A 23,411-nucleotide genomic window follows, 5' to 3' on the forward strand; every position below is an offset into this window, starting at 1 on the left:
TTGACCGGCTGTCACGGAGATTGGGGGAGTCAGGGCCCTGCACCCCTCTTCCTGCGATTCACCACGACTCTCAGCCAGCCGGTAGAACAGAAGGTTTATTAGAGACGACGGGAACACAGTCCAGACCAGAGCTTGCAGGCATAAACAGGACCCCTTAGTCAGGTCCTTCTGGGGGGCAGGGAGATTAGTCCCCAGCTCTGGGGGCTCCCTCCTCTTCCCCACCTCACTCCAAAAATGAAACCCCTCCAGCCGACTCCCCCAGCCTCCCCCCAGCTCCTCCCCCAGCCTTTGTCCAGTTTCCCGGGCAGAAGGTGTCACCTGGACCCAACCCCCCTCCCGGCTCAGGTGACAGCCAGTGAAGTCACCCCCTGCTATCTCATCACTGATCAGACAGTCCCAGTAAACTCCCCTGCCACATTCCTAGGTCAATCCGCCCCACTCAGTCCCTGCTGCGTCCCACTGTAACACTAAATACCAGCCCCCAACACAGCTGTATGACAGTTCTATCACTTTGCATTGCAGCCCCAAATACAGCTCCATTATACTGCTACGACACAGCATCCCACTTCCTAACACACTTCCAAGGTAGTGCTGAAAACTGCATCCGAGCCCCCAGTACAGCTCCATGACAGTGCTGCCACACTGCATCCCAGCCCCCAACACAGCTGCAGGATACTGCAGCCCAGACAGAAACACAGATCCATGTCAGTGCTGCAAGACGGCATCCCAACCTCCAACAGAGCCCATGACAGTCCTGCCACACTGCATCCCAGCCCCCAACACAGCTCCACGACATTGCTGTAACACTGCACAGAATCACAGGACGGGAAGGGACCTTGAGAAGTCATCTAGTCCCGTCCCCCGCGTTCCTGCCAGGACTAAGTGTGATCTAGGCCATCCCTGACAGGTGTTTGTCCAACCTGCTCTTAATCATCGCCAATGATGGAGATTCCACAACCTCCCTACACAATTTATTCCAGTGCTTCACCACCCTGACAGTGAGAAAGATTTTCCTAATGTCCAACCTAAACAGCCCTCGCTGCAATTTAAGCCCATTGCTTCTTGTCTTGTCCTCAGAGGCTAAGAAAAACAATTTTTCTCCCTCCTCCTTGTAATAACCTTTTACATACTTGAAAATTATCACGTCCCCCCTCAGTCTCCTCTTCTCCAGACTAAACAAACCCAATTTTTTCAATCTTCCCTCATAGGTCATGTTTTCTAGACCATTAATAATTTTTGTCACTCTTCTCTGGAGTCTCTCTAATTTGTCCACATCCTTCCTGAAATGTGGTGCCCAGAACTGGACGCAATACTCCAGTTGAGGCCTAATCAGCGCAAAGTAGAGCAGAAGAATTACTTCTCGTCTTGCTTATAACACTCCTGCTAATACATCCCAGAATGATGTTCACTTTTTCTGCAACAGTTTTTCTGCAACTGTTGACCCATATTTAGCTTGTGATCCACTATGACCCCCAGATCCCTTTCCGCAGTACTCCTTCCTAGGCAGTCATTTCCCATTTGATATTTGTGCAACTGCGTGTTCCTTCCTAAGTGGAGTACTTTGCATTTGTCCTTATTGAATATCATCCTATTTACTTCAGACCATTTCTCCAGTCTGTCCAGATCATTTTGAATTTTAATCCTATCCTCCAAAGCACTCGCAACCCATCCCAGCTTGGTATCATTCACAAACTTTATATGCCATTATCTAAATCACTGATGAAGATACTGAACAGAACTGGACGCAGAATTGATCCCTGTGGGACTCCACTCGTTACGCCCTTCCAGCATGATTGTGAACCATTGATGATTACTCTCTGGGAATGATTTTCCAACCAGTTTTGCACCCACCTTATAGTAGCTCCATCTAGGTTCCATTTCCCTTGTTTGTTTATGAGAAGGTCATGCAAGACAGTATCAAAAACTTTACTAAAATCAAGATAGACCACGTCTACCACTTTCCCCCTATCCACAAGGCTTGTTACCCTGTCAAAGAAAGCTATCAGGTTGGTTTGACACGATTTGTTTTTGACAAATCCATGCGGACTGTTACTTATCACCTTATTATCTTCTAGATGTTTGCGAATTGATGGCTCAATTATGTGCTCCATTATCTTTCTGGGTACAGAAGTTAAGCTGACTGGTCTGTAATTCCCCGGGTTGTCCTTATTTCCCTTTTTATAGATTGGCACTCGATTTGCCCTTTTCCAGTCTTCTGGAATCTCTCCTGTCTTCCATGACTTTTCAAAGATAATCGCTAATGGCTCAGATATCTCCTCAGTGAGCTCCTTGAGTATTATAGGATGCATTTCATCAGGCCCTGGTGACGTGAAGACATCTAATTTATCCAAGTAATTTTTAACTTGTTCTTTCCCTATTTTAGCCTCTTCTGATCCTACCTCATTTTCACTGGCATTCACTACATTAGACATCCAGTCACCACCAACCTTGGTGAAAACCGAAACAAAGAAGTCATTAAGCCCCTTTGCCATTTCCACATTTTCTGTTATTATTTCCCCCCCTCAATGAGTAACGGGCCTACCCTGTCCTTGGTGTTCCTCTTGCTTCTAATGTAGTAGTAGAATGTTTTCCTGTTACCCTTTATGTCTCTGGCTAGTTTGATCTCGTTTTGTGTTTTGGCCTTTCTAATTTTGCCCCACATACTTGTGCTGTTTGTTTATACTCATCCTTTGTAATTTAATCTAGTTTCCACTTTTTGTAGGATGCTTTTTTGATTTTTAGATCATTGACAGTCTCCTGGATAAGCCAGGGTGGTCTCTTGCCAGGCTTCCTGTCTTTCCTACGCAGTAGGATAGTTTGCTCTTGTGCCCTTAATAATGTCTCTTTGAAAAACTGCCAACTGTCTTCCATTGTTTTTCCTCTTAGACTTGCTTCCCGTGGGATCTTACCTACCAACTCCCTGAGTTTGCTGAAGTCTGCCTTCTTGAAATCCACTGTCTTTAGTGTGCTGTTCTCCCTCCTACTATTCCTTAGAATCATGAACTCTTATCATTTCCTGATCATGGAATCACAGAATATCAGGGTTGGAAGGTGTCACGGCGTCCCCGGGCGATGCTCTGGAACTGCTCCCTAGGAAGCCAGTCAAGACTCTGGGGAAGTCTCCTCTCTGTGAGCAGCCTGTCTGCAGGGCAAAAAGCTCACATGGCTTCCACCTTCCTGGGTCTGACCTCGGAGCATTCAGCCTCCTCTGCCCCTCCGTGTGCTTCCCACAGCGAGTCTGCCCAGGCGAGGTCCTGGGGAAGCCAGGGGGTCCTGCACCCCAACTTTGCAGTCAGACGGGACTCTCAGCCAGCCAGTAAAACAGAGGTTTATTAGACGACAGGAACACGGTCTAAAACAGAGCTTGTAGGTACAGAGAACAGACCCCTGAGGCGGGTCCATTTTGGGGGGCAGTGATCCAGACAACCACGCCTACCCTTCACTCCACGTCCCCAGCCTGCCCCAAACTGAAACTCTCTCCAGCCCCTCCTCCTCTGGGCTTTGTCCCATTCCCGGGCCAGGTGGTCACCTGATTCCTTTGTTCTCCAACCCTTTAGCTCTCACCTGGCAGGGGGGAAGGGCCCAGGCCATCCGTTGCCAGGAGACAGAGTGTCGGCCATTTATGTACCCTGGCGCTTTGCTCTGCAACAATTACACCCCCTTATCCCACCTCCTAGAGACTTAAGAAATGCATATGGGAAACTGAGGCACCCCTACAGTATTCAGAGGAAACATTAAGAACAGTCCCACTTGGTCACAGAAGGGACCTCAGGAGGTCATCTAGTCCAACCCCCTGCTCAAAGCAGGACCAATCCCCATTTAAATCATCCCAGCCAGGGTTTTGTCAAGCTGGGCCTTAAAAACCTCTAAGGAAGAACATTGCACCACCTCCCTAGGTAATGCATTCCCGTGCTTCACCACCCTCCTAGTGAAAAAGTTTTTCCTAATATCCAACCTAGACCTCCCCCACTGCAACTTGAGACCATTACTCCTTGTTCTGTCCTCTGCTACCACTGAGAACAGTCTAGATCCATCCTCTTTGGAACCCCCTTTCAGGTAGTTGAAAGCAGCTATCAAATCCCCCCTCATTCTTCTCTTCCGTAGACTAAATAATCCCAGTTCCCTCAGCCTCTCCTCATAACTCATGTGCTCCAGCCCCCTAATCATTTTTGTTGCCCTCCGCTGGACTCTCTCCAATTTTTCACATCCTTCTTGTAGTGTGGGGCCCAAAACTGGACACAGTACTCCAGATGAGGCCTCACCAAAGTCGAATAGAGGGGAACGATCATGTCCCTCGATCTGCGGGCAATGCCCCTACTTATACATCCCAAAATGCCATTGGCCTTCTTGGCAACAAGGGCACACTGTTGACTCATAGCCAGCTTCTCGTCCACTGTAACCCCTAGGTCCTTTTCTGCAGAACTGCTGCCGAGCCATTCGGTCCCTAGTCTGTAGCGGTGCCTGGGGTTTTTCCGTCCTAAGTGCAGGACCCTGCACTTGTCCTTGTTGAACCTCATCAGATTTCTTTTGGCCCAACCCTCTAATTTGTCTAAGTCCCTCTGTATCCTATCCCTATCCTCCAGCGCACCTACCTTTCCTCCCAGTTTAGTGTCTTCTGCAAACTTGCTGAGGGTGCAAACCACACCATCCTCCAGATCATTAATCACTTTCACCCAAGCTGCCTTCCACTTTCAAATTCTCAACCAGTTCCTTCCTATTTGTCAAAATCAAATCTAGAACACCCTCTCCCCTGGTAGCTGTCTCCACCTTCTGAAATAAAAAAATTGTCTCCAATAAATTCCAAGAACTTGTTGGATAATCTGTGCCCTGCTGTGCTGTTTTCCCAGCAGATGTCTGGGTGGATGAAGTCCCCCATCACCACCAAGTCCTGGATGCCAGCCCCCAACACAGCTCCACGATAGCACTGCAACACTGCATCCCAGCCCCTTATAGAGGTCCATGACCGTGCTGGAACGCTGCATCGCAGTCAGCGGTGAAAGTAACTTAAAGGACGTACTGGTACTCCGGAGTCCTTAGGCGGGAAGGGGCCTCTACTGGAAGAGGCAGGACCTTTACATCCCCTGACCCTTTAAATCAAGATTTAAAGGGTCCCGGGCTGGGACTGTGGTAGCAGCAGCTGGGAGCCCCGGGCCTTTTAAATCACCCCGGAGCTACCAGCTGCAGAGGCGGCTGGGAGCCCCAGGGCTCGGGCGTGATTTAAAGGGTCAGGGGCTCCCAGCCACCGCTACTGCAGAGGAGCCCCGAGCCCTTTAAATTGCTGCCGGAGCCCCCGGCTGCCACTGCTACCCTGGGGCTCCGGCGGCGATTTAAAGGGCCCGGGGCTCCCACTGCTGCTACCGCCCCGGGTCCTTTAAATTGTCCCCGGAGCCCTGGGGCAGCGGTGGCGGGGCTCTGACAGCTATTTAAAGGGCCCGGGGGCTGTCACGGTGGCCGGAGCCCCGGGCCCTTTAAATCAGCCCTGGAGCCCTGCTGCCGGAGCCCTGGGGAGGTGGTGGCAGGGCTCCAGCGGCGATTTAAAGGGCCCGGGTCGGTAGCTGCTGGGAGCCCCAGGCCCTTTACATTGCTGTCTGGGGAAGCTGGCCCACCCCAGTACGGCGCACAGGCCCTTGCCGGTATACCATACCGGGGCGCAGTGGCTTACTTTCACCTCTGATCACAGCTCCATGACCGTGCTGGAACGCTGCCTCACAGCCCACCACACAAGGAGTGCCCCAACACCACAGCTCAGCCCCGCTTCACAGCGCTCTGACCGTGCTGCAACACTGATCGCAGACCCCAGCAGGCCACCCGGGATGGCTGCAATACTGCACTACAGACCGGAACAGAGCACTCTGACGGTGCTGCAACACTGCACCCCAGCTCCGTGATAACGCTGGAAATACAGTTCCTAACCGTTCCGGGAGGGCTGCTCTTTGAGGTGTGCTGCTCCGGTCCGTTCCAATACAGGTGTGTGCGCACTGCATGCACCATCACTGGAAGTTTCCCCCTAGTGGTGTCCGCTGGGTTGACTCCGGTGCCCCTGGAGTGGCGCCTTCATGGCGCATACGGACCGGCCGACCCACCTCCTCCTCGGTTGCTTCTTGCCGGAACTCCGACAGAGGGGCAGGCGGGTGGGCCTTGGGATGGGCATAAGCAACACATCTCGAAGAACAGCTGTTACGAGAGGTAGGTAACCGTTCTTTCTTCTTCAAGTGCTTGCTCATGTCCATTCCCGTCGAAGTGATTCCCAAGCAGTCAGTCAGTCAGGTGGTGGGACTGGCGTTTTGCTGAGACAGATTGGACTCTGTTGTACCAAAAACTGCATCACTTCTGGCCGGCTGAGTGATGGTGTAGTGCGTGGTGAACATGTGGACAGAAGACCAGGTCACTGCCCAGCAGATATCCAGGATCGGGACTGGAGCCACGAATGGTGCTGAAGAGGCTTGCGATCCCGCGGAGTGCGCTGTCTCACCGTCACTGTCAGCTTGCCCAAGACTGGCACTTGCCTCCACGGGACGGGGGCTGTCCGTGATGGGCCTTGGCTCAGGGAAGGCGTTAGAAGGGACAGAAGGCTTCTTGCTGTTTCATATGCCTCTGGTGTAAGTGGCATGACCAGGGCTGAGTCCCCTCTATGGCTCATCCCAGGCGGGGTGTCCATATGCACCAGACTCGACGGGCCCCTTTCTGGGGCTGGAATCAACAGCGCAGGCTGGTTGCTGTCTGTCTGAGAATGGCCCAGCACGGGTCTCACTCTCTCTGTGGCACTCCTCAGAGGGGATCGTCACCGGTCTGACTTTTTCTTTTTCTTCAGCACCAGTGATGGGGAGCGGTGCCAACCAGCCAGGGTTGACTTCTTGGTGGCTGGAGCAGTTTGTCGGTGCCATACAGCTGGTGCCAGGGATCCTGGACCCCGCTGAGCCTCTCTACTAAGGCTGGGGCACTCCTGATGGAGGAGGGGCTTGATGCTGGGTCGGGCTCCGATGAAGGGCGAAGTGCCACCTCCATTACGAGAAATTTGAGTCCAGTTTCTCTCTCGTTCTTAGTTCTGGGCTTAAAGTTCTTACGGGTCCGGCACTTATCAGGAACGTGGCCTCTCCAAGGCAGTTCCGGCAGCTGCCGGGCTGTTTGAAGCCCTGGGTCCGAGGCAAGCCCCACAGGGCAGGAGCTTACAAGTACCCAAATCTCACTATTTGCTAACGGCAACTAACTGAACTCTTTACACTCTGTCTACAATCTATTTCCAGGAAACCACTAAGGAGATTGCTTGCAGAGCAAGAGAACAAGACCATTCCATGGATGGGAAGAGGGAACTGAGGAGGCGGTGGGTCGGCAGGTCCCTATATACCGTGCAAGGAAGGCGGCTCTCCAGGGGTCACCAGAGTCGACTTGACGGATATCACTAGGGGAAAAATTTCTGGTGACGGTGCACGTGACACGCACACAACTATACTGGAATGGACATGAGCAAACACTCAAAGAAGAACACTGCATCCTAGCTCCCAGCCCAGCTCCGGGACAGTGCTGCAACACTGCACCACAGACCCCAACAAAGATACACGATTGCTGCAACACTGCATCACATCCCCGAAAACCGCGTCGTCAGCGTGATGGAACACGGCATCCTCCCAGCAGTTCCATAATACTGAAGTAACTCTGCATCCCCGCCGAACACAGCTCCATGGCAGTGCGGTAACACTGCACCACAGCCCCCAACGCAGGTAACACAGCTCCTAACACAGCTCCATGGCAGTGCGGTAACACTGCACCACAGCCCCCAACACAGGTAACACAGCTCCTAACACAGCTCCATGGCAGTGCGGTAACACTGCATCCTAGCCCCGCAGAGCCGCTGCGCAGCCCTGTAAGAACCCAGAGATGCTGCAATGCCGGGGTGCGACAGCTCTGCAACACCACTGTGCGGCAAGGACACAAACCACTCTTTAAACATGCATGGATCTAAAAACCTGCCTGTCAGAGGAGCAAATACCCCAAGAGAGCTTTTGCTGGGAGCGGGAGTCTGTGAATCAGGAGCATCACATTCTCAGGGCTGACAGCAGACAGCGAATTCGGCAGGAGCTGGCTATGCAGTCAGACAGCGGATCTGGCCAATGGGATCCAGCGCTGCACCCACAGAGGCATCGAGAGCACTCCTCCATGCGGCGCCAGACACTGAATTCAGTTCTCCCAGCCAGCCAGTGACTAAGTGGAGAGAGCTCAGAGAAGAGCCAGAGAAATGAGCCAAGGGCTGGCGCAGGGGTGAGCGCCGTGGCTCAGGGTCAGAAGGGACATGCGGACTAAAAGCAGGGCAAGGCGTTAAGCCAAGGGGGAAGTGTGGAACTAGGGGTCATGGGAGTCTGTATGTGTGTGGGGGGGAAGCTCCCTACTGGGAAGCGTCTCCCCCGAGTGGGGTGGGGCGAACTCCTGCCTGCTCCTCCCTCCCAGGGTGGATACCTGTTCAGAGCAGCTGGCCGGGCAGTGGGCACTGGGGTGGTTAGACTGGGTCACTGCACCCACTGCGTTCAGCAGCCCCGGAAGGCGGCGAGAGGGCAGGGCGGCTCTTGGAAGGGAAACGCTACTGGAGAGAAGTTCTGCACCGACGGCCACGGCCTGCAGGGCAAGGGCTCAGACGCCAGCACGCCCAGCCCTCCGGTGCACGCAGTGCTGGGAATCCCAGCCCCGCTGCTCCAGTCAGCCACCCAACGCTTGCAGCAGGGGAGCAGCCGGAAAGCTGGTTCAGATTCCCCTCCTGCAGCTGACCCCTCCCCCCCAAACAAAATCCTGAGGGAGAGCTGACCCAGCCAGTGTCAGAGACACGTGGGGGTGCTCTGCCAGCTGGCTCTGTGCTGCCAGACATGCTGGGCTCCATGTACCCGCCCCCTGAGCCATCCAGGCGGGGTCCCACCTTGTCACTCCAGACCAGGCCCCACTGTGCTGGGCGCTGCACAAAGCCAGTCGCAGCCAGTCCCTGCCCTGAAGAGCCACATGCTCACGAGAGCAGACAGAGCCCAGTGGGGAGAGCGGAGGGATGGCCTGGGGGTGCCGCGGGGGGCGTTAGCTGGGATGCGAAGGGAAGGGGACAGGGCGGAGGGAAAGGCAGCGGGGGGCACAGGTATGGATGGAGTGAAGCTGAGGCAAGGAGGAATTCAGTCTATCTCCACGAGGCAGCATTTCTAACCCTTTCATCATTCTTGTGGCTCTTCTTGGACCCCTCGCCAATGTAGCCACCTCCTCCTGGATCTGTGGGCACCAGAACTGGACAAGGGATTGGAGCAGAGGTCGCACGAGAACCAAACAAACAGAGGGGAAATATCCTCCTGACTCCTCATCTACCTTCCCCTGCCCATTGTGGCTCTTTGCCACCCCTCTCGGTGGTGGGTGTCATGTCACAGCGGGCCCCGCCCAGCTAACCACCCCCGGGCATGTGTGCACACAGCTGGGCCATGCTCGTTGCCCCTCATGCCAGGGTTCAGTCAGACACACGGGCACTGAGGAATCGTCGGACAGATACCAGTCTACGGAAGCCCCCCAGACCCAAAGCCAGACGCTGCTGGGAGCTCAGGACTCTCTGGCGAGCCTCATGTGCACTAGGGGAGGGCGAGCAGGTTTCCATGGTAGTGCTCACCTCTAGGAAGCGCGAAATGTCCCGCTTGTCGCTCACCCCCATGGCCACCACGTTCTCGAAGAGCCAGAAGAAGGGCCGGTCATCGCCCTCCTTGGGCCGGGCTTCGTGGAGAAGGCGGTAGAACTCGAAGAAGAGCCGTCCGGTGCCCTCTGGGCAGCAGGAAGAGAGAAGAGACATGGGTGAGCTGCTGACAGCCTGCCTCAGCCTAGACGGGAGTGCGGGGGAGAAGGCATGGCTGGCTCGGACACCTACCGTAAAGACCCTTCCTGGCAGGGTTGACAATGGAGAGGTCATTACATGGGCTCCCTCCAATCACCAAGTCAAAAGGGCCCCACTCCTGTATCTGCAACACAGAGACACACCAGTGAGGGGCTAGGGGGGCAAAGGAGGCGAGTCCCCCTTGGTATGCGGTGGTGGGGAAACCGAGGCTGGAATATGGACTCCTGTTCCAGGGGCCACATTTTACAAAGATGTTGAGAAACTGCAGAAAAGAGCCACAAAAATGATTCCAGGGCTGGAGAAAATGCGCCATGGTGTGCGACTTCGAGCTCCTCCTGTTTAGCTGATCCCAAGAGAGCCAGAGGGGTAACCTGATTCCAGAGTCTAGGGACTGTCCCAGGGAGAAAATACTAGGTACCAGAGGGCTCTTTCCTCTAGCGGAGACAGGCAGAACAAGAACCCATGGCTGGACACTGTTGCCAGACAAATCCAATGAGAAACCACCCACCTTGTTAACCATGCAGGTGACTAAGCCCTGGAGGAAACTCCCAAGGGAAGAGATGGATTCTTCCCCATTGCATGAATTCACACACAGCCTGGCTGCCTTTCTGGGAGACGCGTTAGCAGAGCCAAGTTACCCGGCTCAGTACAGGGGTAACTGGGTGAAACTGACCGGCTGGTGACACACAGGAGGCCAGACTACATCACTGAATGGTGCTGTGATGGGGTGTGCAAACCCCGCACCAGGCGAGAAAGGGTTAATCCCACACTTCGGGTGGAGGAAGTCCTGCCCCTTAGACCCAGTTAGGCACGCTCCAATTTCTGAGCTAGTATAAAGGAGAGCAGCCCAGCTCGCAGTCTAGGCCAGTGGTTCTCAAAGCCGGTCTGCCACTTGTGCGGGGAAAGCCTCTGGCGGCCCGGGGCCGGTTTGTTTACCTGCCACGTCCCCCGGTTTGGCTGATCGCGGCTCCCAGTGGCCGTGGTTCGTCGCTCCAGGCCAATGGGGGCTGCGGGAAGCGGCGCAGGCCGAGGGACGTGCTGGCCGCCCTTTGTACTGGAGTCCCATGGAGCCCCCGGCACCGAGGAACCCGGACTGCAGCTTCAGGAAGCGGCCCAGGGAGGTGGAGTGAGTGTTATCTCCCACCCGTGTACGGTCAGAGTGTGGCGGCTGGATTCCCCGCTGACCCTGTGGCGGACCACTCCACCACTGTCAGGGCCCTGGGCTGGGACCTGGTTGGGTCGAGTGGGCCCGGGTCCCCCTACCCCAGCTACCCCCCCACTTTGGTGGCAGCCCCCGGATTTGGTGATTAGGCCGTGATACCCGGAACTCGAGAGCCGCTATCTTGACTCCGGCCACTAGGCCACGCAGCCCTATGCTCGAGGGCCGCTGTATTGACTCTGGCCATTGAGCCATGCAGCCCTGTGCTCGAGGGCAGACACTCTGACTCTGGCCATTGAGCCGCACTGTCTTGAGTCCCAGCACAGTCTGACAGCCTGTACCTGCGGTGTCACCATGCCCAAAGGGGGTGGAGCATGCATACTCCACCACACATCCCTTCTGACCTTAAACTCTGTGACTCTAGGAAAGGGTTCAGCCCGCCCCCCCGGAGGACCGCTGCTCCCCTGTGAGACGCAGCCGCTGAGTGGGGATGCCTGCCGGGGGGGCAGGGAGGTGAGCGGGGCAGGCAGATGGCAGCCGCACGTACATGTTTCTGGGTGACATTCCGGACGTCGCCGACGTACATGATCTTGCCCTGGTGTCTCACCATCCCCACAGTGATAGAGTCTTCGCAAACCTCGGAAGCGATGTAGCGGTCCACCTGGATGCCCAGGTCCTTCAGCACCAGCAGACCTGCCAGGAGATAGAGCAGGGGTCAGGCACGGAACAGCAGGATGGCACTGGGGACAGCACCCCAAGGAGCACTTGCCATTGGGAACATCATCCCAAACCAGACGCACCAGGAGACCTCTCAGCACTGAGCAATGACTCAGGACCACTGGCTCCTCCGACACAAAACGATGGAACTCAAGCAGCTGCTTCTTGTAGCTACCTGGTGCAGTCAGGACACTCGTAGTATCCCTGTGGGGAACTACAGAGGCCACTGATTCAGGGGACCACCCCCCCGAGTTTGCTCCTTACTCCTGTGAAAGTAGAATGAATTATATTGAAATTATAATTCATTAAAGAAATGCTGCTTGAAAGATTTGTTGAAATATAGTTGTCAGGAAGAGAAACATTAAGGAGGGTGAGACAATGGGTCCTCAAACTAATTAACTTAGAGCTCCTACTGAGCTAGGAGATTGGTAAACGTTAGTATGCAAGTAAGATATGTATGTATATTTGTCAGTTTCTGCTTCCTTTTGTCTCCTATGTTGGATTGGCTTTGGCTTGTCTGTATAAATGGGTTGGCTTGAGCTTTTAGTAGTTGGCTCACATATATCTGGGTGCATTGGCAAAGCGCTTTGCTAATAAACAGAGTGGTCTGACAAATTATGTGAGTCCTGAATCTGACTTTGACAATTTGGAGGTCCCACCGAGATGGCAAACGTCTTCACTGGGGCTGTGTGACTCCTGACTGTTCTTAGGACGGCCGTGGCAAGCCGGCACCTGGGCATTTGGCCTGAATGGTCCTCCACAGGAACGGAAGGGTGCATGACCACAGTGAAGTCTACGCCATCGAACCTTTTGGTTCCCACTCTGTTCTGGTAGGGATCCCGGGATCTGACATCAGGAATCTGGTCAGGTAATTATTCCTGTGTTTTGTCCGGACTGAGGACTGTCTTGTCTCTGTGTCTATCCGTCCTCCCTGTGGTGTGTTTGAGTATGGGCGCCGTCTCCGTCCGGGGATCGGCTGACCAAAGGCTTCCTGTCCCCACGGTCTGAGTGAGTGAAATTTGCACAATCGCAGCCGCACTGCGCCTTGGGTAAAGCCCTTGGTGTGAAAGCAAGGGCGATTGAGGCAGTAGCCTGTGGGCTCCTTTTGTGTGTTGCACCGGGCATCGCTCTGACGAACCCGACTTTCCTTCTTGTGTGATTGGTGTGTAAAGTCCTCCTGTATGGGTAATCAGACGTCTAAGTCGGGACAGTTCCCTAAAGGAATGCCGGCTCAGTTTACGTATTTTAGGAAGGGTCCGGACTCCAGTAAATTTCTGGAAAAATGGTCTAGGCTAATTCAGGAGAATCCCAAAATTCAGTGGCCACTGTTAGGATCTTGGGACAAAGACCGAGTAGACGTCTTAAAAGACAAACTCGGCCAACCTAAAACTACATTGGCAAAAAGAGAGGCTGATTGTTTCATGCAGTGGTGGGAAGAGGCAAATCATAGGTGGACAGAATCAAAACTTGCCTCTCTCAAAGATTCTGGCTTCTATCCCACCAGATGCAACTCATTTTACTGTTGTTGATTTGTGCTCTGCTTTCTTTTCTGTCCCGGTTCACCCTGACCCCAGTTCCTGTTTGCCTTTTCTTACAAGGGGTACACATGGACCACACTGCCCCAGGGGTATACTGAAAGCCCATCATATTTTTCCCAAGCATTAGCCCGAGACCTTGCTGACCTTGTTTTCCTGTCCAGGTCCACACTAGTCCAATATGTAGATGATCTACTCCTCCGTTCCCCTTCATTGTCTGCCTCTGAAACTGACTCTTTAGTGCTCCTTACTGCCCTAGCAAATAAGGGTCACAAAGCTTCTCGCTCTAAACTACAACTCTGTCAAGCTTCTGTCACATACCTCGGCCTTCTCCTCTCCCAGGGTTCCCGTGCACTTTCTCCCACCGCGTCCAAGCTATCCTTAGCTTTCCCCGACCCCGCTCCCCACGCCAGGTCCGGACGTTTTTAGGCATGGCTGGATTTTGCAGACAATGGATTCCCCAATATGCCTCCCTTGCAAAACCTCTCCAGGAACTCACTCGATTCTCTGTGCCTGACCCCATGCCGTGGCCCCCTGAGGCCAATTCTGCCTTTGTTTCCCTCAAACAGGGTTTGGCTTCTGCCCCTGCCTTAGGGCTGCCTGACCATTCTAAGCCTTTTACCCTTTTCTGCCACGAACAATCTAGGTGTGCACTTGGAGTTCTCACTCAGATGCACGGAGAAAAGAACCGCCCAGTGGCTTATTTCTCTGCCACTTTAGACCCTGTTGCCCAAGGCTTACCCCCCTGCCTGCGTGCTGTGGCTGCTGCAGCGTGCCTAGTCGAAATGTCTGATTCCCTTGTTCTCCGCTCTCCTCTTACCCTCCTGGTCCCTCACTGACCTCACCCTGCTCCAAGACTCTGCCCCAGAAACCGAGAGAGAATCCTGGGTTGCCCAAGGTTGCTCTCTAGATCCCAATTCTTTTTGGCGCTCGCCTACTGGCGCCTTTGTAGCCCCCTTTGCACTCTACCCGTCTCTGGCCGCCCTGCTACACGGTGTTTCGCATGTCGGAAAGGAGGGGATGGTCTCTGCTGTAACTAAGACAGGATGGTGGGCCCCCCCCATTTTAGCTCTTTTGCAGCTCGCCACTGTGCAGCCTGTACCATTTACCATAATATTGGAAAACCTGTAAAAGTGGCCCAGGGGTTCTGGGGTCTGTCTCAAGCACCGTTCTTGCATTGGCAACTTGATTTTGTACAAATGCCTAAGTGTCAATAATATGAATTTATATTGTTATGGTATGTTTATTCTCTGGTTGGATTGAAGCCTTTCCTTGTCACAAGGCTGACTCACTGTCTGTTGCCAAATGTTTGTTAAATCATATTATGCCTGCCAAGGGAATTCCTGCTGCTCTGTCCAGTGATCGGGGTACACATTTTACTGGACAACTTGTTCAACACCTGGACCGTATATTGCATATCAAACACCTGCTGCACTGTCCCTACCACCCACAGAGTGCAGGAGCAGTTGAAAGACGAAATGGTGTACTTAAGAATAAGCTTGCTAAAATTTGTGACTCTACAGGATTAAGCTGGCCAGTAGCCTTACCATTAGCCCTTATGGACATGAGATCCACTCCATCCCGAAGGCATAAATTAAGTCCCTTTGAAATTGTTATGGGACGCCCTATGCGAGCTATGACTGCCATTACTCCCGTTCCAGATTTGAACTTGACTCACAGTGCGCTCCTTCAGTATTGCAAGGGGCTAATGCAAGCTGTAAGTCACTTCCATGCACAGGTTCGAGCTGCCTGGCCCACAGAACCCACCTCCAACGCTTGCCACAACCTCGAGCCAGGTGATTGCGTCTACGTACGGCGCCATCATCGAAAGCACGCCTTGGAGCCCCGGTGGAAGGGTCCTTATCAGGTACTGCTTACTACACAGACGGCTGTTAAACTATCTGGCATGGCAGCGTGGATACGTGCTTCACAGCGTAAGAAGGCACCATCCCCAGAGAACCAATCATCACCTCAGGACAACGCACAGTCAATTTTGACTCCAGAAGAAGACGTAGAGGAACAGTCTGCAATACCTTACAATCTACGCTCTCGTAAGGGTTGCCAGAAGCAGACGCTGTTCCTCGGCTGCTGGTATCTTACGGTCTGGGGAGACCACAATGACAATTCTTTTATCCAGCAGCAGGTGTGGACAGCTCAGACCCTTAATATTGCTAATTGCTGGGTCTGCAGCCACATCCCAGCCCACTCTCAAACTGGTGTTCCTGTCCTGGCTATCCCACTCAAGTCCCCAGACCTCACTGAAGGGCCTCGTCCGTTAAACAAAATATGGAACAGCAATGACACTTGGGAAGCGGTGGGAATAAATGCATCTCAATGGATAAGTGTGGTGGAGGGAAAAGGTCATTGGTGTTGGGTGTGTAATGGGACAGGGCTGGATCTGGGGAAAAGCCGTTGCCTTCAGCATATTGTGGCCAAAGGTGTATGGGATTATTCAAACAAAACTAAAAAGTGGCGGGCCGGGTATGAAGATATGAATTCAAACAGAGAAATCAATCTCATGTTCCCCCTACAGTCATGCAAATAAACACCACTCCTTGTAAGGAGAATTACCCTGTACCCTTTGGGGGATACTCCTCCTCCTTTGCAAACACCTATATGACAAATGGGTGCAACCGACCCTTCCCGGCCTTAATAGGCCATCTCTGGGTGTGTGGGACCAGAGCTTATACCACACTACCAGCTAATTGGTCAGGAATCTGTTATCCCGCCCAACTCTTCCCACAATTCTGAGTGCTAGGAACCTTCCCGAGAACGCCTCCGCAATTTCAGGCAAAAAAGAAGGGACTTAACAGATGCCCAATGGTATGTAAATAACATAAGCCCCTTAACCTGGGAAGAGGCCATTGGCGGTTCCTTCATACCATTAGGGGGAGTAATACACCATGCAAAAAGGCTCCTAAGGTTACAAGCAGTAGCTGAAATAATGGCAAATGAAACCGGAGAAAGTTTAAGAGCCCTGGCCAAAGAAACGGGCAATCCGACAGATGGCCCTCCAAAACCGTCAGGCATTGGACATAGTGCTCGTGGCAAAAGGAGGGACTTGTGCTCTCATTGGAAAAGACTGCTGTGTGTATATACCAGACAACACCAACGAGGTAATAGATCGTGCTAGCCACTTAGAACAAATCGCATATCTTCCCCACAAAGAGCCAAGTTCTTTATGGAAGTGGCTAAGTAACCTTTTCAATTTCTCTGGCGTAGGAAACTGGTTGTTTCAGGGAGCCCTAACTCTCCTGTTTGGAATCCTAATAATTTTTGTATGTTTTCAGTTACTTTCCTGTTGTATCCAAAATTGTGTCAGGCATGCTACACAGATAGCTGCCCCAAACCAGAGGGCTAATTTGATGATTTTAAATATCACTGATGAACAAAGAGATAAAGAACGATTGATATGTGGAACCCAGTCATTGTTGGTCATTGCGTAGCTTGACCAAAAGGAGGGATTGTGAAAGTAGAATGAATTATATTGAAATTATAATTCATTAAAGAAATGCTACTTGAAGGGTTTGTTGAAATATAGTTGTCAGGAAGAGAAACATTAAGGAGTGTGAGAGAATGGGTCCTCAAACTAATTAATTTAGAGCTCCTACTGAGCTAGGAGATTGGTAAACGTTAGTATGCAAGTAAGATATGTATGTATATTTGTCAGTTTCTGCTTCCTTTTGTCTCCTATGTTGGATTGGTTTGGCTTGTCTATACAAATGGGTTGGCCTGAGCTTTTTGCAGTTGGCTCACATATATCTGGGTGCATTGGCAAAGTGCTTTGCTAATAAACAGAGTGGTCTGACAAATTATGTGAGTCCTGAATCTGACTTTGACACTCCCAAGGGTGTGGAAAGGCCAAATCTAATTACACAGCCCCCTGCTGGAAACCTGGGCTCACCCCTCTTTGAAATATGACGGGCAGGACAATGAGGCCACCTTGGAGCTGATTTCAGACGGCCTGGCCCGGTGGCTGTGGATCCTCAGCCTCTCTGAGCAACCAGGCCAAAAGTGTCTTGAGTTGGGAGCACCCAAAATCAGGGACTTAGTTTGAAACTGGTAGCCACAGTTGATGCAAAATGTTCTATGATCTTGGGGGTTGCGGGGCCCTTCTGCAGAGCTGCGAGAGACAGGTGAAGCAATAGCCCACACTTGGTACTCGCTGTCTGGGCCAAACACCCATCCTGCACGCTAGGTTTAGAACCCAGGATCGCGTTCTGCTACTGAGAACCTACCAGCTGGGTCATGCACTGCCCTGGTGCTAAGCCAGAGCGCTTCTGCTCCCCCTTGCCCTCTGCATGCTGTGAAGTGGGCTGGGCTGTGCTGGTGGGTCACGGCCGCCCCATGGTTGCCAGGCTGTGGGGCTGTACTGGGGTGCTGTAAGCATGGAGGCGGACAGCAGAACCCTAGTGCCACTCAGCTCCCTCTTGTTAACCCACCTGTGGCAATTCCATCGAAGAGAGAGAGCACTCGGATGGGCTTCCTCTTCTCAGCCGGGACCGGCGGATAAACCTTTGGTGGGTCCTTAAAACACACACACACAGCCCAGCATGAGAGACGGGGGGGCACAAGAAACGCTCCCCTAGACAGTCCCCTCGGACATGAACGGGGCTCCCAACTCCCGGATGGGTCCCATCCCAGCTCTTACGGGGGGAGCTAATCACGGCTGGAGCTCCATGCAATGCGGGGACCTCCCTGCTGCGCTCTCCTAGGAGTGGAGACGCCAGGCGCTGGGCTTGCTGAGCGGGGAACTGACCACTGTCTAGACACACACGTCGGTGGGGCAGCGCTTGGTAGCTAAAGGACAATGCCAGCCCAAGCTGGGCCGCTCTGGCCGGAGAGGAGAAGGTTTGTAGCCAGGGGAGGAGGGAGGCTCCCGAGCAGCCTCCCAGCAGGAGGCGTGGGGGGCGAAGACGCTCGCCGAGGGACTCCGGAGAGCTCACGAAGCGGACGCCATGAGGGTGCTGCCTGCAACAGCAGGGCCTGGACTCGAGGACCCCGGAGGTCCCTGGGAGTCCCGCATGTCCGGGATGATCTGGGACCCAGCCCAGCGACAGCCCTGGCAGCCCCGCTGGGCGTGCTCAGCCCAGGCCCCTCGGAAGCAAGCGGCAGCAGGTGCAGGGCTGCGGGGAGACTCTGCTGTGCCGTGACTCTGGGGAGCCGCCGGGCCGAGCCCCCGGGGGGACCGGGCAGCGCTGCCACATACTCACAAATTCTTGGTCATGGTTATTGGCGAAGAACATCTGGAGGCGCGAGGGCCAGTCGTCTCTTCGCCTCAGCAGCCCGTAGGTGCCCTTGTGGCCGCACATGTAGCAGTTCCAGGGGTCCTCCTTGATGGCTGCCTGGGCTGCACCTGGTCCCACCAGCAGGTCCACACACTCCACACAGAAGCACCTGAGATCCAGGGGGAAGGGGAGACGCTTCAGCCCATTTACTGCCCCACCTCTGTTCCAGGGGGGTGCGTGGGGGGGTACTCCTCGCCTCCGCGGCCTGCAGGAGCACAGCTCCCCAGCGGGGGCCGAGTGCGACCCCTCCCCGCTCCCTCCCTTGCCGTCCCCTAACTGCAGGGGGCAGGACCGTGCTGAGCTAGGAAGGCAACCCACAGGTGCCAGTCTGAGCCCGCTGGGGCTCAGGGCCCAGGCCAGCTGGCACACAGCCAGAGTGCTGGTCTTTGCCCCAGGGTCCGGCATCACCATCTCACATGTCCCCAAGGTCTCTCTGGTCCCTTCATCACTGACTGGCCTGGCTGCGGGGGCCCTGGAGCGGGAGGGAAAACCGGCTGTAGGTCTCAACGCGTCCTTCCTGGGGCAGTGGCTGGCCGCATGTTCCTGCCCAAGCCCAGACAGAAGCGTGGGGCTGAGCCCCTCCCGTCCCCCAGCGCAGGGCCGGTGCAGCTGGTTGAGCGCCCCGGGGTCCCAGCCCGGCTAAGCGCGCCACACCCACCTGCAGCAGTTGTTGTTTCCGCACATGAGCACCTCACGGCCACCACAGCAGATCGTACAGTACGACTGGTAGCCGTCGTCGTCGTACTGGTACGCGCACTCCAGGAAGCAGTTCTGGGGGACAGTGAGAGGGGAGTGAACGCTGTGTCCCCTCCGCACCCCTCCACTCGGGGGGACGGCCCACATCACAGATGCAGAGCTCTGCATCTGGCCACGGGGAGTAACCCACCCTCGGGCTGCCCTGCTGGGCTAGGGAGCAGAACCCCTGCAGCTGAACCCCTGCTGCCAGGCTGGCCTGCTGCGGGGAGCCTGCCTCGAGGGGAAATTCTTCGAGCAGAGGGCTAAAAGGACCAAGAAATGCTTGAAGGCAACAAAGGGATGGAAACCCAGGAAGAGGGAGGGAGGGATAGCTCAGTGGTTTGAGCATTGGTCTGCTAAACCCAGGGTTGCGAGTTCAATCCTTGAGGGGGCCATTTAGGGATCTGGGGCAAAAATTGGGGATCGGTCCTGCTTTGAGCAGGGGGTTGGACTAGATGACCTCCTGAGGTCCTTTCCAACCCTGATATTCTATGAGTCTATGAGAAGAGGAGGTTACTCACCTGCAATGGGAGGCTCTTCGAGATGTGTGGTCCCCACCTGCATATCACTGAGGGGTTACGCATACGTTGTGCGCCCAGAGCTGGAGCATTTGAAAGCCAGAGTGTCGGTTGGTCTGCGTACGCACCCTGGCTTCACCTCATGGTTTTGACCGAGGTGATGGCAGGCGGGGACCAACCCCAGTTCCTTCTCCACCGCAGATCCAACAGATCCGCAGCAGCGGCGGGAAGTGGAATCCAGCGAGGGACCACACAACGCAAAGAACTTCCAGTTACAGGTAAGTAACCTCCTCCTCTTCGAGTGCTGGCCCCTACTGCATTTCACCGAGGGTGATTATTTGCAGGGTGGAAGGGAGGAAGGGAGGACAGCCATGCAGCACGAGGCATCCATCGCAGAGTCCCATACCAAGGCGCTGCGGGCAGCGAACTCCATGTGTGTCTGGAAGTGACGCATCGGGGAGTCTGGGCTCTCACTCCAAGTCCCGTCAGTGGACAGCAGAATGTAATACACCGCGAAATCCCCTTGGAAATCCTCTGCGTGGAGATTACCTGCCCCTTAAGCCTCTCAGCTATTGCGATAAATGGTCTAGGGCAGCGGTTCTCAAACATAAGCAACCTCAGGACCCCCACTTTGATAAAAAAATTTTCGATGGCGCCCCTGCCCTGCCCCTTCACTGAGGCCCCACCCCTGCTCGCTCCATCTGCCCTCCGTCGCTCGCTCTCTCCCACCCTCACTCACTTTCACCAGGCTGGGGTAGGGGTTTGGGGTGTAGGAGGGGGCTCTGGGTTGGGGCAGGGGAGTTGGGTGTGGGGGGGTGCAGAGTGTGGGATCTGGGAAGGAATTTGGGTGTGTGAGGGCACTCCGGGCTGGGGCAAGGATGCAGGAGGGGTCTCAGAGCTGGAGAAGGGGGTTGGGGCATGTAGGGGGGGTTCAGAGGGTGGGCTCTGGGAAGGAGTTTGGGTGTGGGAGGGGACTCTGGGCTGGAGGCTGAGGTGCAGGAGGGAGCTCAGGGCTGGGGCAGAGGGTTGGGGCATGGGGGGGTGCGGCGTGTAGGCTCTGGGAAGAAGTTTGCATGCGGGAGGGGACTCCGGGCTGGGGAAAGGGGTTGGGGGGGCGTTCAGAGTGTAGGCTCTGGAAAGTACTTTGGGTGTGGGAAGCGACTCCGGGCTGGGGCAGGTGGTTGGGGTACAGGAGAGGGTTTGGGGTGCGGAGTCCTGGCAGCGCTTACCGTGGCTCCCAGGAAGCGGTTGACGGGTCCCCGCAGGCCCTAGGCTCATCGGCAGCCAGGGAGGCTCTGCGCGCTGCCCTTGTGGCACACCCACCGTCCCCACAGCTCCCAGTGGTCACGGTTCCCAGCCAACGGGAGCTGCGGAGCCGACACTCGGGCAGGGGCAGTGTGCGGAGCCTCCTTGGCCGCCCATGAGCCTAGGGGCCGCAAGGAGCTGGCGGCTGCTTCCGGAAGCCGCGCAGAACCATGGCAGGTAGGGAGCCTGCCTTAGCCCTGGGCCCCTGATGCACTGGGAGGGAGGAGGAAGAGTTGATCAGTGTGGCCTGGGGACACGGTGGACCCAAGTTTGAGGAACGCTAGTCTAGGGGACCTTCTGATACGTCTGGTCCTCGGCAAGTAGAAAGTCAGAGCCCTGCGGACATCGAGGGAGTGAAGGTGCCGCTCCTCTGCCAAGGCGTGAGGCTTTGGGAAGAAAGCAGGTGAGCGTATGGGGTAATTGAGATGAAACTGAGCTATGACCTTTGGTGGAAACTTGGGGTGCAGGCGCAGGAAGACTTTGTCCTTATGGAACGTGGTGAAAGGGGGGTCCTCCATTGTGGCCCCCAGTTTGCCTACCCTTCTCGCCAAAGTGACAGCCACTAGGAAGGCGACTTTCATGGAGAGGAAGAACATACAGCATGAAACCAGAGGCTTGAAGGGCGGTTTCATTAATGCTGCTAGAACGAGGTTGAGGTCCCACTGGGGGTGACAAGCTGTATGGGTGGGAAAGTCCTGAGGAGACCTTTCCAAAACCTGGTAGTCAACAGACGTGTAAATACGGAGTGTCCTTCCATGAGGCGGTGGAAGGCGCTGACCGCCACTACGTGAACCTTGAGAGAACTGAGGGAGAGCCCCGACATCTCCAAGGACAGGAGGCTGTCCAAAAGAAGAGAAATGCCCACTTCCTCAGAAGAAAGCCCTTTTGCTGGGACCAAAAGGCCAAGCGATTCCCCTTGGTCCAACAGGAATGCCTTGTGGACTCCTTCCTGCTGCTCAAAAGGCCATCATGCCCCGCCAACATACACATCCGTTCTAGAGAAGATGCCCATCCAAATACCAAGCTCTGAGGTAACGTGTCTGTGGATCGGGGTGTCTGATCCTGCGGTTGTGTTGCGGGTAGGGGAAATGAGGGACGGACCGACATAAGGAGAAGGTTGGGAAACCAAAACTGGGGTGGCCAGAATGGGGCCCTTTCCTGTCTGATCTTGTGGAGGACTGGTGGAAAGAGTGGAAGAGGGGGAGGAGGAGCTGATCTGGTCTAACCAGTGGAGGATGAGGCATTGCCTTGAGCAGTACGTGCTGCGTGCTGTTGTTGCTGTGGGAGGCGAAGAGGCCTCTGGTAGGAGTCCTGCACTGGCTGAAGATATCGTTTGCTATGAAGTCGTGCAGCTCTCACTTGTGACGGAGATGACTCTTCGGCTGGGAGTCTGCAATCATGTTCGGAGTCCCTGGAAGACAGGCTGCCGACAACAGGCTCTTGTGGGCAACGCACCAATCCCACAGACTCACCACGTCCGCACACAGACCTCCTGCCCCGGGTCTGTGATGTAACAGATGGTGGTGGTGGTGTCTGAGACGATGAGAACATCATGCGAGCGATGGGAGAAATGTTCGCCGCGCTCGCCGTACTGCCTGGAGTTCCAGAAGGTTGATGTGCATCCTGAATTCCCGAGGGGTCCGTGTCCCTTGCGTCACGGGCTAGGCCATGTGCGCTCCCCATCCTGTGAGGGACGCATCCGTGCTGACTGTCCTGTCAGGGAGGATGGGGATCCCTGTAGACACCTGCCGCGGGTCCATTCACCCCAGGAGGGAAGAGAGCACCTCGGGGGGGACTGACAGCATAAGGCCTGTGGCACGTAGTGTGCATGCGTGTCGTGGGGTAGGTAACACCCGTCACGGGGTGTCAGGTCACAGCTCGTCAGAAGACAGGGAGAGGCTGTGCCGCAGCCGGTTAGCTCCTATGCTGGTGACCCTGACCATAACATGTGCTAGTACGGCCTAGTGGCCGGAGTCGCTCTTCCTCATGGGACTACATGGCTCAGTGGCCGGCGTCAATAGAGCGATCCTTCCTTATAGGGCTGCGTGGCCTACTGGCTGGAGTCAATAAAGCTGCCCACCTCCGAGGGGCTGTGTGGCCTTTTGGCCCACTGGGGATGTGGAGCACCACCTAAGGGTGTGTGGCACTTGGGGTAGGAGGACCTGGGCCCTCTGAGTCAGTGGGGATCCGCCCGAAACACGCTAACCTGTTCTTCGGTTCTCCAACCGGAGCCGTGTCTAAATCCCCCGGGCTGCTTCCTACCCTGTCTTCTTCAGCGGTGGTCCATGGTTCCCCCGGGTCTCTGGGGTCCTC

General features: G+C 54.9%; 1 protein-coding gene across 13 annotated transcripts in view; it reads right to left on the reverse strand.

The window, feature by feature from the left end:
• Nucleotides 1-23,411, reverse strand: part of DNMT3A (DNA methyltransferase 3 alpha) — a 266,976-nt gene that overhangs the window by 22,047 nt on the left and 221,518 nt on the right. For all 13 annotated transcript variants that reach the window (XM_037893680.2, XM_037893678.2, XM_037893677.2 and 10 more), the window contains 6 exons: nt 19,199-19,311; nt 18,466-18,649; nt 17,695-17,779; nt 11,548-11,693; nt 9,875-9,965; nt 9,623-9,771 (listed from right to left, as the gene is read on the reverse strand). In XM_037893680.2, the coding sequence (XP_037749608.1) occupies nt 9,623-9,771; nt 9,875-9,965; nt 11,548-11,693; nt 17,695-17,779; nt 18,466-18,649; nt 19,199-19,311 (768 nt within the window). The remainder of the gene's footprint in view (nt 1-9,622; nt 9,772-9,874; nt 9,966-11,547; nt 11,694-17,694; nt 17,780-18,465; nt 18,650-19,198; nt 19,312-23,411) is intronic.

Source organism: Chelonia mydas, chromosome 3 (genome assembly GCF_015237465.2).
Source record: "Chelonia mydas isolate rCheMyd1 chromosome 3, rCheMyd1.pri.v2, whole genome shotgun sequence".
Classification (NCBI taxonomy): Eukaryota; Metazoa; Chordata; order Testudines; family Cheloniidae; genus Chelonia; species Chelonia mydas.